The sequence below is a fragment of the Hypanus sabinus genome, chromosome 8, assembly GCF_030144855.1.
Source record: "Hypanus sabinus isolate sHypSab1 chromosome 8, sHypSab1.hap1, whole genome shotgun sequence".
In the NCBI taxonomy this organism is placed as follows: domain Eukaryota; kingdom Metazoa; phylum Chordata; class Chondrichthyes; order Myliobatiformes; family Dasyatidae; genus Hypanus; species Hypanus sabinus.
Genome location: NC_082713.1, coordinates 17,279,529 through 17,295,399, shown reverse-complemented (window position 1 = coordinate 17,295,399; position 15,871 = coordinate 17,279,529). Strand labels below are relative to the sequence as shown.

The window sequence follows — 15,871 nt, the reverse complement described above, 5'->3', positions numbered from 1 at the left end:
AGAAAGTGCAGTGGAGGAAAACAATAAGGTGAAGGATCATAATGAGGTAGATTGTGAGATCAAGAGTCCTTATTATGCTCAGGGACCATCAGTTGTCTTTTAATAGAAAGATAGCAACTGTCCTTTGGGCCTATTAGTGAGCGCTTTTGTACATTCTGTCCAAATGGAGGGTAGACAATAGAGAATGCATTGAGTGGCTGGGGTCTTTGATTATGCCAGCCACTTTACTGAGGCAGAGAGAAGAGTTGGCAGAGACCATGGAGGGGAGTCTGGTTTCCTGATGTGCTGAATTTTGTCTACAACTCTCTGCAATTTCTTGCAGTCGTGTGCAGGGTAGCTGCCGCTCCAGGCCATGGTGCTTCCAAGTAGGATGCTCTCTATGATGCATCGATAAAATTTTGTGAGGGTTAAAGGGGACATGCCAAATTTCTTTAGCCTCCTGAGGAAGAAGAGGTGCTGTAATGTCTATCTGGTTGGGTCAGGGCAGGCTATTGGTGATTTTCACACCCAGGAACTTGAAGCTCTCAACCCTTTTGATCTTAGTGATGTTGATATAAGCAGAAGCATGTGTATCACCCCTTCCCTGTACACCCCACCCTCCACCTGAAGTCAGTGACCAGCTCTTTAGTGTTTATTCTAACTCTAAGCGCTTCCATGTTTGTATCATACAGATGCATGATTATATTACTGCAATCTGTGCCCATGACTTATTTGTGTAACTATATTTACATATGTAACAAGTATATGACAGTCACCAGGCCTCTTATTCTTCAGCTCCTCGTTTCTGGGTCAAATTTTTTCAATTATGTTCTTCTGAAATGGCAGGGATGGTTTACTCATTTGAAAGAACAAGTTGCCTTTTGAGATACAGCTTAATTAATTAAAAATGCATAATAATTTATCACCGCAATCAATCTTAGACCTCCAGAGAGTACCAATTAATTATTGTTGTGTTGTAACGAAGAAAAATGTGGCTTCAGATTTGCATGAACCAAAGTCCCAAAAGTCATCTTTAATTTACAGATAAATCTCTACTTGCCAATAATTTACAGTAAGCTTTTTTCCACCTCACCTCACATCATTCCTGAACGGATCACCGAACACAACCACGGACTATACAACTCATGTTCTTAGTATTATTTATTTCTTTTGCACATTGATTGCTTGTTAGTTTTTGTTTCTCTCTAGGTTTTCATTGATTCTACTGTACTTCATTGTTCTACTGCTGCTGTGGATTTCCACAAGAAAATAAATCTCAGGGCAGTACATGGTGACATGTACGTAGTTTGATAATAAATTTACTTTGAACTTTGAAATTTCCTTTGAAGCTTAAACTTATTTATGGATCAAGGACTGTTGAATCACTAATTTAGTAATTTGGAGATACAGCCCTTCCATCTCAGCAACCCACCAACTTCACAGGATGATTTACAATAGCCAATTAGCCTGCTAACCAGTAAGTCTTCAGGTTGTGAGAGGAAAGCGGAGCACCAGGAGTAAAACCCACGTGGCCACAGGGAAAATGTACGACATCGGAATCGAACTCCAACACCCCAAACTGAAATATTGTCTCCCTGACTGCTAAACTAGCATGGTGCTCCATTCAATTTAGAAGCAACTTTCTGCTTAAATTCAGATAAATTATTGCATTCACATAACTTAAACAGTATGTGCACACTAACAGATTACCTCAGTGAATACTAAACTGCTGTGCAAACATTAAAGTTACTTGCTCTAAGATTTTATTGAATTGCTTGATTCAGATATCTGCAGTTAACAATGTGCATCATTTCCCCAACTCATATTTGACTCAAGTCCCTCTGAAACTTCAAAAATAAGAAATTAGGATTTCTTTTGGCAGGCCAGCACAAGAGAATATTTCCACTGAAGCCAAAGCAGCAGTATAGTTGTTCCGACAGAACACTTTAAGAGAATCGTGTCACACAATCCACTGATTCTTAAATAAGACCCTCTCAGTCCATAAAGACTCCTTTAAAAGTAGTATCACAAATATGAACGAATCTGCAGATGCTGGAAACCCAAAGCAACATGCACAAAATGCTGGAGGAACTAGAAGGTACAGCCTCAAAATTGAGGGGGATCTTTTAGAACTGAGGTAATGCGGAATTTTTTTAGCCAGAGAGTTGTCAGTCTGTGGAGTACTCTGCCACAGGCTGTGGTAGAGGCCAAGTTTGTGGGTATACTTAAGGCAGAAGTTGATAGTTTCCTGATCAGCCAGGGCATCAAAAGTTATGGCAAGAAAGCGGGTGTATGGGGTTGAGTAGGATCTAGGATCAGCTATGATGGAATGGTGGAGCAGACTTGATGGGCTGAACGGCCTAATTCTGTTCCTATATCTATGGTCCTATGGTCGAATTCAGCAGGTCAGGTAGCATCTATGGAAACAAATAAACAATTGATGTTTCAGGCCAAGACCCTTCTGAACTGAGAAAGGAAGAGAAGAAGAGGAAAAGAAAGAATTTTTTTTTCTGTGACTTCTCAGTCTTTCCAGTTCTGATGAAGGATCTCAGTTTGAAACGTCGACTATTTATTCATTTCCATAGATGCTGCCTGCCTCCTGAGTTCCTCCAACACTTTGTTTGCATTCGTTTAAAAGTACCCTATAATCAGAGGAATGGGTGTGAAATTAAATTTAAAATCAAGCTGTCATTATGGTGGATGTGATTTTATACCAAAGCCAAATCTCTTTCTCCAGGAAATATTTGGATGAGAAACAGAGAAGAAGTGGAATCAGGTTTAATATGTCGTGAAATTTTGTTACTTCATGGCAGTAGTAAGAAGCAATAGAAAATGCAATAAATCACACCAAGAAATTTATATAAAATTAAATAGGTAGTGCAAAAAGAGAGTAAAAGTAGTGTAGTAGTGTTTATGGGTTTGTACATTATCTGTTCAAATAGCTGATGGTGGAGGTGCAGAAGCTGTTTCTAAATCACTGTGTGTGTTTTTATCGACTCCTGCACCTCCTCTCTGATGGTAGCAAGGAGAAGAAGGTGATGGGGTTCCTTAATGATGGATGTCGTTTTTGAGGTATCGCCTTTTGAAGAAGTCCTTGATTCTGGGGAGGCTAGTGTCCATAATGGAGGTGACTGTGTTTCCAACCTCCTGCAGCCTTTCCCGATCCTGTGCAATGGCCCCTGCATACTAAGAGGTGATGCAACAAGTTAGAATGCTCTCCATGCTGCATTCGCTAGAGTCTTTGGTGACATACTGAATCTCAAACTCCTAATTAAATATAGAGAAATAAAATACAATGAAATAGAAATCTTACTGTAATTAATACAACACATTTCTTTTAAGCGTTCACCAAATTGACCGGCCCTCATCACAGTGCAGTTTGTGATCGTTTGCAGAGGTCAAGTTGATTGAACTTCCAAAACCATCTTTCAATACTTCGGGACATTTCATAATCAATATCAATGCTCTAGTTCCTCCTCTTGTAGACCGAGTGAAGATAATTTGCTGTGTCTCCAACCTGCCAAGGCTGCTGTCAAAAATCAGCAGAATTCAGCTAAAGGTTTAAAATCCCAACCCTACATGTAGCCTCCAATGACAGATATTTCCTTCTGATTTCTTATGGAATCAGTCATAGAACAGTACAGGTCCTTTGGCCCACGATGTTGTGCTAACCTTTTAACCTATTCTAAGATCAACCTAACCCTTCCTTTCCACGTAGCCTTCCATTTTTCTAGCATCCATACACCTATCTAAGACTTTGTTAAATGGCCCTAATATTTCTGTATCTACCCCCACTTCTGGTAGGGCATTCTATGCATTTACCACTCTCTATGCAAAAAAAATCTACCTCTAACATCCGCCTGTATTTTCCCCCAATCACCTTAAAATTGTGTTTCTTGGTATTAACAGAGAATGGCGTGAAAATAAAAAAAATGCATTGAATGCCAGTTCTGTGGGTGAAAACGCCTTGTTAATAATGAAGAAAGTCAGAGGGGAATGGCCAGACTAGTTCAAGCTGACAAGAAGGTGAGAGTAAGCTAGATAACCACATGCTATAACAGTGTTATAAGAGCACAACATGTTGAATTTTGAAGTGGATGGGCTACAGCAGCAGAAAGGCATGAATATACACTCAGTGGCCACTTTATTAGAAACATAGAAACATAGAAAACCTACAGCACAATACAGGCCCTTCGGCCCACAATGCTGTGCCGAGCATGTCCTTACCTCAGAAATTACCTAGGGTTACCTATAGCCCTTTATGTTTCTAACCTCCATGTTGTGCCGAAAAAGAGACTTATAAATAAGATACAGATGCATGGAGTCGGAGGAAGTGTATTGGCATGGATAGTGGATTGGTTAACCGATAGAAGGCAGGGAGTTGGTATAAATGGGTGTTTCTCCGGTTGGCAGTCAGGGAGTGGGATGCCGCAGGGGTTGGTGCTGGACCCACAGCTGTTTACCATTTACATTGATGATTTGGAAGAGGGGACTGAGTGTAGCGTAGCAAAATTTACTGATGACACTAAACCGAGTGGAAAAGCAAATTGTACAGAAGATGTGGAGAGTCTGCAGAGGGATATAAATAGGTTAAGTGAGTGGGCTGAGGTCTGGCAGATGGAATACAACGTTGGTATAGCGAGATCATCCACTTTGGAAGAAATAATAGAAGAGCAGATTATTATTTAAATTGTGAAAGTTTGCAGCATGCTGTTGTACAGAGGGACTTGGGAGTGTTTGTTCATGAATCACAAAAAGTTGGCTTGCAGTTACAACAGTTTATTAAGAAGGCAAACAGAATGTTGGCCATTGCTAGAAGGATTGAATTTAAGAGCAGGAAGTCATGCTGCAATTGTACAGGGTACTGGTGAGGCCACACCTGGAGTACTGTGTGCATTTCTGGTCTCCATACTTGAGGAAGGATATACTGGCTTTGGAGGCAGTGCAGAGGAGGTTCACCAGGTTGATTCCAGGGAAAAAGGGGTTAACCTATGAGGACAGCTAGAATCACCTGGGACTATACTCTCTGGAGTTCAGAAGAATGAGAAGGGATCTTACAGAAACATACAAAATTTTGAAAGGTATAGATAAGATAGAAGTAGGAAAGTTGTTTCCATTGGTAGGTGAGACTAGAACTAGGGGACATTCAGGGGAGAAGATTTAGGATGGAGATGAGGAGAAACTGTTTTTCCCAAAGAGTGGTGAATCTGTGGAATTCTCTGCCCAGGGAAGCAGTTAAGGCTTCCTCACTAAATATATTTAAGAAACAGATAGGTTTTTACATAGTAAGAGAATTAAGGGTTATGGGGTAGATGGAGCTGAGCTTATGGACAGATCAGCAATGATCTTATTGAATGGTAGGGCAGACTTGATGGGCCAGATGGCCTACTCCAGCTTCTATTTCTTATGTTCTTATGTTCTAACTTGTTCTGTCTTCATCGAAGAGACCACAAATGGCTTTCCTGAAATTCTTGGCATATCAAACTCAGGTTTATTATCAGAGACACATTCCATGAAGTTTGTTGTTTTGTAGGAGCAATACAGTACAATACAAAGTGACTGTAAATTACAATAAGAATTTATTAAAAATAAATAAATAAATAATACCCCCAAAAAGTTAAATAGTGAAGTAGTGTTTATGGGCTCATGGTCTGTTCAGAAATCTGATGTTGATGCACCATCAACAATTCTTGGAGACGTGAGGTGAGATAGGCTTTTATTAGCTGGAAGAAAGCACCGTCAGCAGCAAGAGACCACCACACGACATCCTGGAGACTGAGGGAGGAGCAGTGCCTTCAATTGCCTTTATACAGGGGTCTGTGGGAGGAGCCACAGGAGCAGTCAGCGGGGGGGGGGGGGGGCGTGTCCAGACAGGTATATGTAGTTCACCACAGATGTCAAAGAAGAAGAAGAAGCAGTAGCTAAAATGTTGACTTCCTCTTCAGTCTTCTGTACCTCAGTGATGATATTAATGAGAAGGGGCATTTCCTGAATGGTGAGGGTCCTTCATGAGCATCACCTATTGAACATGATGGTGGGGAGGTTAGTGCCCACAATAGAGAAGGATGAATCTCCAATCCTCTGCAGCTCCATCTGATCCTGTGCATTGGCTCCTCCATACCAGACAGTGATGTAACCAGTCAGAATGCTCTCCATCTGTAGAAATTTGCTAGCGTCTTTTGTGACGTATGGAATCTCCTCAGACTCCTAATGAGCTATAGCTGCTGATGTGTCTTCGTAATTATGTCAGTATGTTGGGCCCAGAATAGATTCTCTGAAAGAGATCTAAGAATCTGATAAAAAGTAGTATTATTTAAAAACTGCGCTGAGAAATTAACAAGTCAGAAGTGATAAGTTACCAGCACTGGATAATCTACAGTACAACTAGAGAACTAAAAGAAGTAGTTGTAGAATTAATGGATAAAATTAAAAGATGAGGGAGGCGAAAACAAGGAAACCATTTGACCCAGAGTCAGCAGTAGTGAAATGATAGTCTATTATGAAGTACAGTATGTTATAACAAGAAAGAAATATAGAAAATAAAATAAATCGACCTCTGAGTCAGTTTTATCAATCAATGCAACAGCTCACTCAATAGCTTCAAATATGTCTGTTAGAATAGACAAAGTGAACAGGGATTTATAGAAAAGTAATTATGTTTGACAAGCCCTGTAGAGATTTTGAGGATGTACCTGATAGAATAGATAAGTTTGGAAGAGTGGATGACAGCGTACTTAGATTTCCAGAAAGCCATTAACTCTGAAGGCCAATTATCCCACGATGGAAGATGGAGTTCAAAATCTATGCAAGTACGATTGGAGATTATATACTAGCTTAGATTTGGAATGAGGTTGATAAACAGGGAGAAGGAATAAACGGATCTCTGTGTGTGGCATGTGGTGATTAGCAGTGTGGTTCCTTCAGGTTGTTATAGCCGGGGATGGTAATGGGGACAAGCTCCCACTACTTATGGTGCTGCAACCTGTTGGTATCAAGAGGTTGTCAGATTACTTTTGGTTTATTTTGTGCAGTTGTATAATGTGCAGTGAGAGGATTGTTCTAACCAGCCAATGATCAGTTCAGCACTCAGCCCCAAGCATGACTCTAGTGATCTTGAAATCACCAGTGTCCCGTCTGTGACAAATGATGTATTTAACCAATGCTGTTGCTTGGATCTGGGGTGCATCCGTGTTGTTTTGTACTGTCTAAAGAGTGTGTTAGTGATAACCAGAGCAGCATTAGGCCATTGATGTTGAGTTTAACAACACTGTAGTGTCTTAGTACTCCTTTCCAGCTTTTGGGGTGATTGCTTACCTGGCACTGAAGTCACCCATCAGAATGAGCTTATCACCAGGAGGTGTTGCTTTCACAACTCAATTAGTAATTTATTGTTCTAAACCTTTCCTACTTGCACACCTGTCCAAATGTCTTTTAAATGTTGTCCAAAGTTTGTATGCCCCACTAAGATTTCCTCTCAGTCACCTAAACCTGACTGAACACTGCCTCAATCACTTCAATTTCTCTTCATGTGACAACACCACCATTTGCATGCGACACCGGCCGCACCCCCCTGGTACAGCACTTTAACAGACGGGCTAAGCCAAGTGAGGGTAGCTGGTTTGCCTCAAATGCCAGTGAGATTGGGATATGCCTGTCCTCCCGTGTGAAGTCAGTTCCAGTGGACTGGGTGGATGAGATCATCCACCCAGACCTCGGGATCATTGTAATTTGTAATAAATAGTATGTACAACAGGACAGTCGATATAGCATACAAATACAATTGTGTCAGCATGAATTAATCAGTCTGATGGCCTAGTGGAAGAAGTTGTACCAGAGCCTGTTGGTCTTGGCTTTTATGCTGCTGATAGTAGCAGCTGGAACGGTTTGTGGTTGGGATGACTTGGATACCAGGACTGGCATTTCCTTATCTTACCAGTGTTTGAGACAAACTAGCAACCCTTACCTAGTTTATCCCACCTGCTGCAGTGGGGTACCATGGTGCGGCCACTGTCGCACGCAAACAGTGGTACAGTTACGTGAAGAGAAATTGGAATGATGGAGGCAGTGTTCAATCAGATTTAGATGACTGATAGGAAGTCTTAGTGGAGCATACAAACCTCTGACATTTAAAAGACATTTGGACAGGTGTGCAGGTTGAGAAGGTTTAGAGCAAAAGGAGGCAAATGTTGCCAATTGGATCTTGCTTAGATAAGCATCATGATTGGCCTGGCTGGGTTAGGATGAACAACCTGTTTCCATGCTGTATAACCTGAGGATTTACTAAAGGTCACCCTGCTTCTGACCTTGATAAGCAACCACTGGTCTAGTGATATCTAGGCAATAAGTATGCCAAAGGATATCAACGTTGGTGGAGTACAGAACATGCTGGAGGAACTGAGTGGGTCAGGCAGCATCTATGGAGGGAAATGAACAGTCAATGTTTTGGGCTGCGACCCTTCAGGAATCACTTCCTGCTATCCATGTTATGTCAAGGATAAGGTCAAATACTCTCCACTTGCAAAGGTGAATGTAGCTCTAACAATATTCAGTTCTGATGAATGGTCTCAGTCCAGAACGTTGAATGTACAAATCTCTCTATAGACAAAGTTCAATTCGTTCAAGTTTATTGTGATTCAACCTTACACACGCATGCATACAGCTAAATGAATCATTGTTCCTATGGGGCCAAGGTACAAAACACAATGCATAAAGTCACACACAGCACATATAGTTATGATCCAGAATATACAGTAACAGCATATTAGCAGAAGTCCCTGAGTGACATGTCCTGAAGATTGACAGGTTGACATAAAGTGTGAGGTGCAGGTGTAATGTCACTGACACTATTATGATAAAACAAGCAGTTGTGTAAATATGTGAAATGGCAGCAATTAAAGATGAGAAGTGATCAGTGCAGGATGAGAGTGTGACAGTGAGTTGCGGAATTGGGGGAGGGGGGGTTGGTGGAGGTGTTGCGGGTGGCAGGGCATTAAGACAGGTGTACAGATGTGCTGGTTGGCAGAAGGGCGTTGCCTGTCCTGCTGAGTTCCTTCAGCATTTTTTGTAGAGGTTCTCTAGAGTTCCAGCATCTGCAGACTCTCTTACGTCTCCATCAAAACCAATGGCTTTCTGTTGCAAGCAGAATTGCAGGGAGGTGGGAACCAGAGTGCCAGAGCACTTAGCGGAGAGGTTGTGGAGACAGATTTTGGTAGGACCTCAGACAAAGTCAGGAATCGGAAAGTTGAGCATGGTACGACTAGTGTCCTGAACTACACATATTTCAATGCAAAAAGTATTCTAGGAAAGGTGGATGAATCAACACCTGCAATTATGAGATTGTAGCCATTAGTGAGGCTTGGTTGCAGGAGGGGCAGGACGGGCGATCAGTATTCCAGAGTTCTGTTGTTTTAGACATGATGGAGTGGGAGGGATTAAAGCAGGAGGGGTACATAACTAGTCAGGGAAGCTGTCATGGTAGTGCTCCATCAGGGCAGACTGGAGGACTCAACATGAGGCATTTTGGGTGGAAGTGAGAAATAAGAAAGGTATGACCATATTAATCAGGCTATATTACAGATGACCCAACAGCCCTAAGAATTTAGAGGAACAAATTTGTAAAGGGATCGCAGACTGTTGAAAGAAGCATAAGATTGTTATAGTAGGTGATTTTAACTTTCCACATGTTGACTGGGAATCCCATACTGTGAAAGGACTAGATGGGATAGAGTTTGACAAATGGGTTCAGGAAAGTTCCCTTCATCAGTATATAGAAATCCTAATAAGATAGTATGCGATACTGGATCTGCTATTTGGTGATAAGACAGGGTAGGTGACTGAAGCTTGTGTAGGAGAGCACTTGCATCCAGTGACCACAATGACATTAGTTTCAAAGTAAATATGCAAAAAGATAGTTCTGGTCATGGGTTGGGATTCCAAGTTGGAGAAAGGCCAATTTTGATGGTATCAGAGCTCATCTGGTAAGCGTGGATTGGGACAGGCTGTTTTCTGGCAAAGGTTTACTTTTAGTAAGTAGGAGGCTAAAAGAAGGCATGAAGTTGCTTTAGCAGGCAATGTGAAGGAGAATCCTAAGAGATTCTACAGGTATGTTAAGAACAAAGTGATTGCTAGGGACAAAACTGGTTCTCTGAAAGACCGGCATGGAAATCCATGTGTGGAGCCAAAAAGATGAGGGAGATCTTAACAGTAATCTTTGAATCTGTATTTATGGATACAGAGTCTATAGAGGTGAGGGAAAGCGGCATCAACTTCATGGACCCTGTACAGAGGAGGAAGAGTTTGCTACGCTGAGGCAAATCAGGGTGGATAAATCCCCACAAGGTGTTCCCTTGGACCCTACGGGAGGCAAGTGCAGAAATTGCCAGGGCCCTAGCAGAGATACAAACTTTATATTTAAAACATCCTTAGTTACAGGAGAGTTACCGGAGGGTTGGAGGGTAGCTAGTGTTGTTCCGCTGTTTAAATAAGGCTCTAAAAAGCTACCAGGAAATTATAGGCCAGTGAATCTGACATCAGTTGTGGAAAAGTTACCAGTAGGTATTCTAAGGGATTGGGCATATAAGTACTTGGATAGACATGAACTGATTAGGGATAGTCGGCATGGCTTTGTACGTGGTAGGTCATGTCTAACCAATCTTATTGAGTTTTTCAAGGAAGTTACCAGGGAAGTAAATGAAGCCAAGGCAGTGGATGTTGTCTACATGGACGTTAATAAGGCATTTGACAAGTTCCTGCATGGGTGGCTGGTCAGGAATGTTCAGTCACTTTGCATTCAGGATGGGGTAGTAAATTGGATTAGGCATTGACTTTGTGGAAGAAGCCAGAGAGAGGTAGTGGAAGGTTGCCTCTCTGACTGGAGGCCTGTGAGTAGTGCTATGCCTCAGGGAACGGTCCTTTGTTGTTGTTTAACATCTATAGCAATGATCTGGATGATAATGTGGTCAACTGGATCAGCAAATTTGCGGATGACACCAAGACTGAGGGTGCAGTGGACAGTGATGAAGACCATTATGGCTTGCAGAGGGATCCGCATCAGCTGGAAAAATTGGCTAAAAAATCACGGAGGGAATTTAATGCAGGCAGTTGTGAGGTTTTGCACTTTGGTAGGACCAGCAAGGGTAGGTTTTACACACTGAATGTTATTGTACTGAGGAGTGCTTTAGAGCAAAGGGATCTGGGAATACAGTTACATAATTAATTGAAAGTGGCATCACAGGAAGATAGGGCCATAAAGAAAGCTTTTGGAACATCGGCCTTCATAATTCAATGCATTGAGTACAGAAAATGGGATGTTATGTTGAAGTTGTATTAATGCTGGTAGGCCTAATTTGGAGTATTATGTGCAGTTTTGATCACCTACCTATAGAAAATATTTAAAAAGCGCAGAGAAAATTTACAAGGGTGTTGCTGGGTCTGGAGAATCTGAGTTATAAGGAATGATAGAATAGGTTAGGACTGTATTCTTTAGAACACAGAAGATTGAGAGGAGATTTGATAGAGGTATACAAAATTATGAGGTGTATAGATAGGGTTTATGCAAGCAGGTTTTTTCCACTGAAGCTGGGTGGGACTACAATGAGAGGTCATGGGTTAAGGGTGGAAGGTAATAAGTTTAAGGGGATCATGAAGGGAAGAGGAAACTTCTTTATGCAGAGGTTCGAGAGATTGTGGAATTAGATGCCAGCACAAGTGGTGCATGTGAGTTCAATGTCAAAGTTTAAGAGGTTGGATAGGTACATGGATAATAGTGGTATGGAGGGCTATGGTGACGGTGCAGGTCGATGGGAGTAGGCAGTTTAAATGGTTTTGGCATGGACTAGATGGGCTGAAGGGCCTGTTTCTGTGCCATACTTCACTATAACTCCATGTTGTTGGAGATGCACATTGCTGGGCACTTCTCTGGTAAAAGTGTAGCTCATTATTTAAGAACCAATGCCCAAATGTTGATTGAGTCTTGCTATATACAGACATGGAGGAATTGTGAATGGAATGGAATTGAATTGAATTAGGGCAGCATGGTTGCATGCAGTTAGCACAACAGCTCTACAGTGCCAGTGATCATTGATCAATGTTCAATTCATGCCACAGTCTGTAAGAAACTGATCACTTAAATATAGAATGGAGAAATAAAAGGCAAATGAAGGTTTGAGGTGAAATTACTAACTTACTGCCCAATATTCCACTGGCATTTAAAGCAGCAATGAAGGTCCTCTTTCTCTGGTGGTGTTCAAGGTTTTCTTCATCATGTCAATAGCTTCCCCTTGGTTTTCACTGCTGTCAGAGAGACTCAGGAATATCAGATGTAGAAGGATTCTTCTTTGCTGTTTCCATAACAATTCTGTTTGACCAGTCAGGGTTGTTCTCCCTGAGGTAAACCCCTGAACCTGGAGGACTGGTGGACCACGCTTGAACATGAGTAAGTCTGCAGATGCTGGACATCCAAAGCAATACATACAAAATGCAGGCTAGGCAGCATCTACGGGCAAGAGCAAACAGTCGACTCATATGCAGTCCTGATGAAGGGCCTCAGCCTGAAACATCGACCGTTTTCTCTTTTCCGTAGGCCTGATGAGTTCCTCCAGCATTTTGTGGACCACTCTTAGCCTGGCCTCTACCCTTTTGGCATGGGTGACCCTACCAAGAGCCAAAGCATAAAGCCCTGACTCCAACTAATGTGGCTCTCCAGGTCATTGAGGCATTGAAGCTTCCAAACCCAGAGACAAGGTTGTGGTCCTCTTGGAGTAAATTAAATTAAATGTGATAAAGTATTTAACTCATAGAGTCATGCAGTACTAAAACAGGCCCTTGCGACAGACTCGCGTGAGAGGAGTCGCCTCACCTGAAAGGACAGTTTGGGGCGTTGAATGGTGGTGAGGGAGAAGGTGCAGGGGCATGTGTAGTGCATGTCCTGCTTGCAGGGGCAAGTGTCAGGAGGGAGATCAGTGGCGAGGGACTAGTGGACAAAGGAGTCACATAGAAAGCAATCTCTACACAGTACTACACGGTAGGCTTATTCAGAAAGTCAGAAAGCATGGGATCCAGGGAAGTTTGGCCAGGTGGATTCAGAATTGGCTTGCCTGCAGAAGGCAGAGGGTCGTGGTGGAGGGAGTACATTCAGATTGGAGGGTTATGACTAGTGGTGTCCCACCAGGATCGGTTCTGCGACCTCTACTTTTCTTGATTTTTATTAACGACCTGCATATGGGGGTAGAAGGGTGGGTTGGCAAGTTTGCAGACAACACAAAGGTTGGTGGTGTTGTGGATAGTGTTGAGGATTGTCAAAGATTGCAGAGAGACATTGATAGGATGCAGAAATGGGCTGAGCAGTGGCAGATGGAGTTCAACCTGGAGAAGTGTGAGGTGGACAAACTCCAGGGCAGGGTACAATGTAAATGGCAGGATACTTGGGAGTGTGGAGGAGCAGAGGGATCTGGGGGTACATGTCCACAGATCCCTGAAAGTTGCCTATCAGGTAGATAGGGTAGTTAAGAAAGCTTATGGAGTGTTAGCTTTCATAAGTCAAGGGACAGAGTTTAAGAGTCGCGGGGTAATGATGCAGTTCTATAAAACTCTGGTTAGGCCACACTTGGAGTACTGTGTCCAGTTCTGGTCGCCTTGCTATAGGAAGGATGTGGAAGCATTGGAAAAGGTACAGAGGAGATCTACCAGGATGCTGCCTGGTTTAGAGAGTATGCATTATGATCAGAGATTAAGTAAAACTAGGACTTTACTCTCTGGAGAGGAGGAGGATGAGAGGAGACGTGATAGAGGTACACAAGATATTAAGAGGAATAGATAGAGTGGACAGCCAGCACCTCTTCCCCAGGGCACCACTGCTCAATACAAGAGGACATGGCTTTAAGGTAAGGGGAGGGAAGTTCAAGGGGGATATTAGAGGAAAGTTTTTTACTCAGAGAGTGGTTGGTGCATGGAATGCACTGCCTGAGTCAGTGGTGAAGGCAGATACACTAGTGAAATTTAAGAGACTTCTAGACAGGTATATGGAGGAATTTAAGGTGGAGGGTTATATGGGAGGCAGGGTTTAAGGGCCGGCACAACATTGTGGGCCGAATGGCCTGTACTGTGCTGTATTGTTCTATGGAAAGTGGACATGTGGCAGGTAGGGAGAGAAAAGTGTGCTTAGTGGTAGGATCCTGTTGGAGATGGCAGAAATTGTGGGGAGTGATGCACTGGATATGGAGACTCGTGGGGTGATAGGTAAAGACAAGGGAACCAAATCCCTGCTATCTTGGCAAGAATTATTATCTTTAATTACCCCTAGATGGAAAATGATATATATTCAAAGTCATGAATATAGATGATGATTTAAAATTGTATCCATAAATTTTCCAATTTTCTTTGCAGGTAATATCTTTGTCGTCAGCCTTTCAGTCGCCGATTTGGTTGTGGCAGTTTACCCTTACCCTCTGATTTTATTTGCCATCTTCCAAAATGGATGGACGTTGGGTGATATTCACTGCCAGGTTAGTGGATTCCTGATGGGCTTAAGTGTAATCGGATCCGTTTTCAACATCACTGCAATCGCAATCAACAGGTACTGTTACATCTGCCATAGCTTCAGGTACGAGAAGCTATTCAGCTACAAGCACACAATCTGCTACCTGTGTCTGACCTGGATCTTAACAGTTATCGCTATCATACCAAACTTCTTTGTGAACTCTTTGAAGTATGATCCACGTGTGTTCTCCTGTACGTTTACACAAACCGTAAGCTCTTATTACACAATTGCTGTGGTGGTGGTGCACTTCCTAGTCCCCATTGGCGTGGTGACCTACTGCTATCTGAGAATCTGGATCCTGGTCATCCAGGTCAAACGACGAGTCAGACCTGATGAACCAAAGTTGAAGCCCAGCGACCTCAGAAATTTCCTCACCATGTTTGTGGTCTTCGTGTTGTTCGCTGTTTGCTGGGGGCCTCTGAACTTCATTGGCTTAGCTGTGGCCATTAACCCTCCAGCGACCGCACACAAAATCCCAGAGTGGCTGTTCATCATGAGCTACTTCATGGCATACTTCAACAGCTGCCTTAATGCGATCATCTACGGACTTCTCAATCAGAACTTCCGAAACGAGTACAAGAGAATACTTTTGTCACTATGGTCTCCCAGATTGTTCTTTAGTGACCTGTCAAAGATAGGAACAGATGCAGTGAGGAGCAAGCCTTCTGCAGTCCCAACCAATAACAATGTAGCAGAGGAAAGTGTGTAAGAAAATGTTTGAAAGAACTGATTGCTCATTTTAATCTGTATCATTACTGTGCCATTGATTTATTAATGCAATAGCATTTATTTTATTTACTATAAGCCTATAATCTCAAATGTTTCAAATTTCAATTGCATATAAGAAATAATCAAAAATATTTCTGTAAAAAGTTTGGCTTGATATATTCTAAATATATCGGCATGATGCTCTTCCAGATTAACAGCTTAGATCCTTTAATTCTCAATCGCGCTTTGATAGAAGAGGACTATCTTTATCACAATTCTGTTTTGTTTTATTTTACCTTAAATCCACAAAGAAGGCAAACCCTCGCACATCATTTCTTCAGGATCCTGATTATGTAAGCCTAAATCCTACATGATTGCTTCTCCAAAACTGGTTAAGGATATCAGCTATAGTACATGTATTTCTTAAAGGGTGCTCTGAACAAACTGGGTATATGAGATAGACACTCAATAGCCACTTTATGAGGTACTTGAGTGGAACCTGTCATGGTCTTCTGCTGCTGTACCCATCCACTTCAAGATTCAATGTGTTGTGTGTTCAGAGATGCTCTTCTGCACACCACCATTGTCACACCAGGTTATGTGAATTACTGCTACCTTCCTGTCAGCTTGAACCAGACTGGCCATTCT

General features: G+C 42.2%; 1 protein-coding gene across 1 annotated transcript in view; it reads left to right on the top strand.

Annotated features, from left to right (window-relative positions):
- LOC132397705 (melatonin receptor type 1B-like) overlaps positions 1-15,224 on the top strand; it is a 137,866-nt gene extending 122,642 nt beyond the window's left edge. The window contains exon 2 of the mRNA XM_059976477.1: positions 14,362-15,224. Within this exon, the coding sequence (XP_059832460.1) occupies positions 14,362-15,224 (863 nt within the window). The remainder of the gene's footprint in view (positions 1-14,361) is intronic.
- The last annotated feature ends 647 nt before the right edge of the window (positions 15,225-15,871 follow it).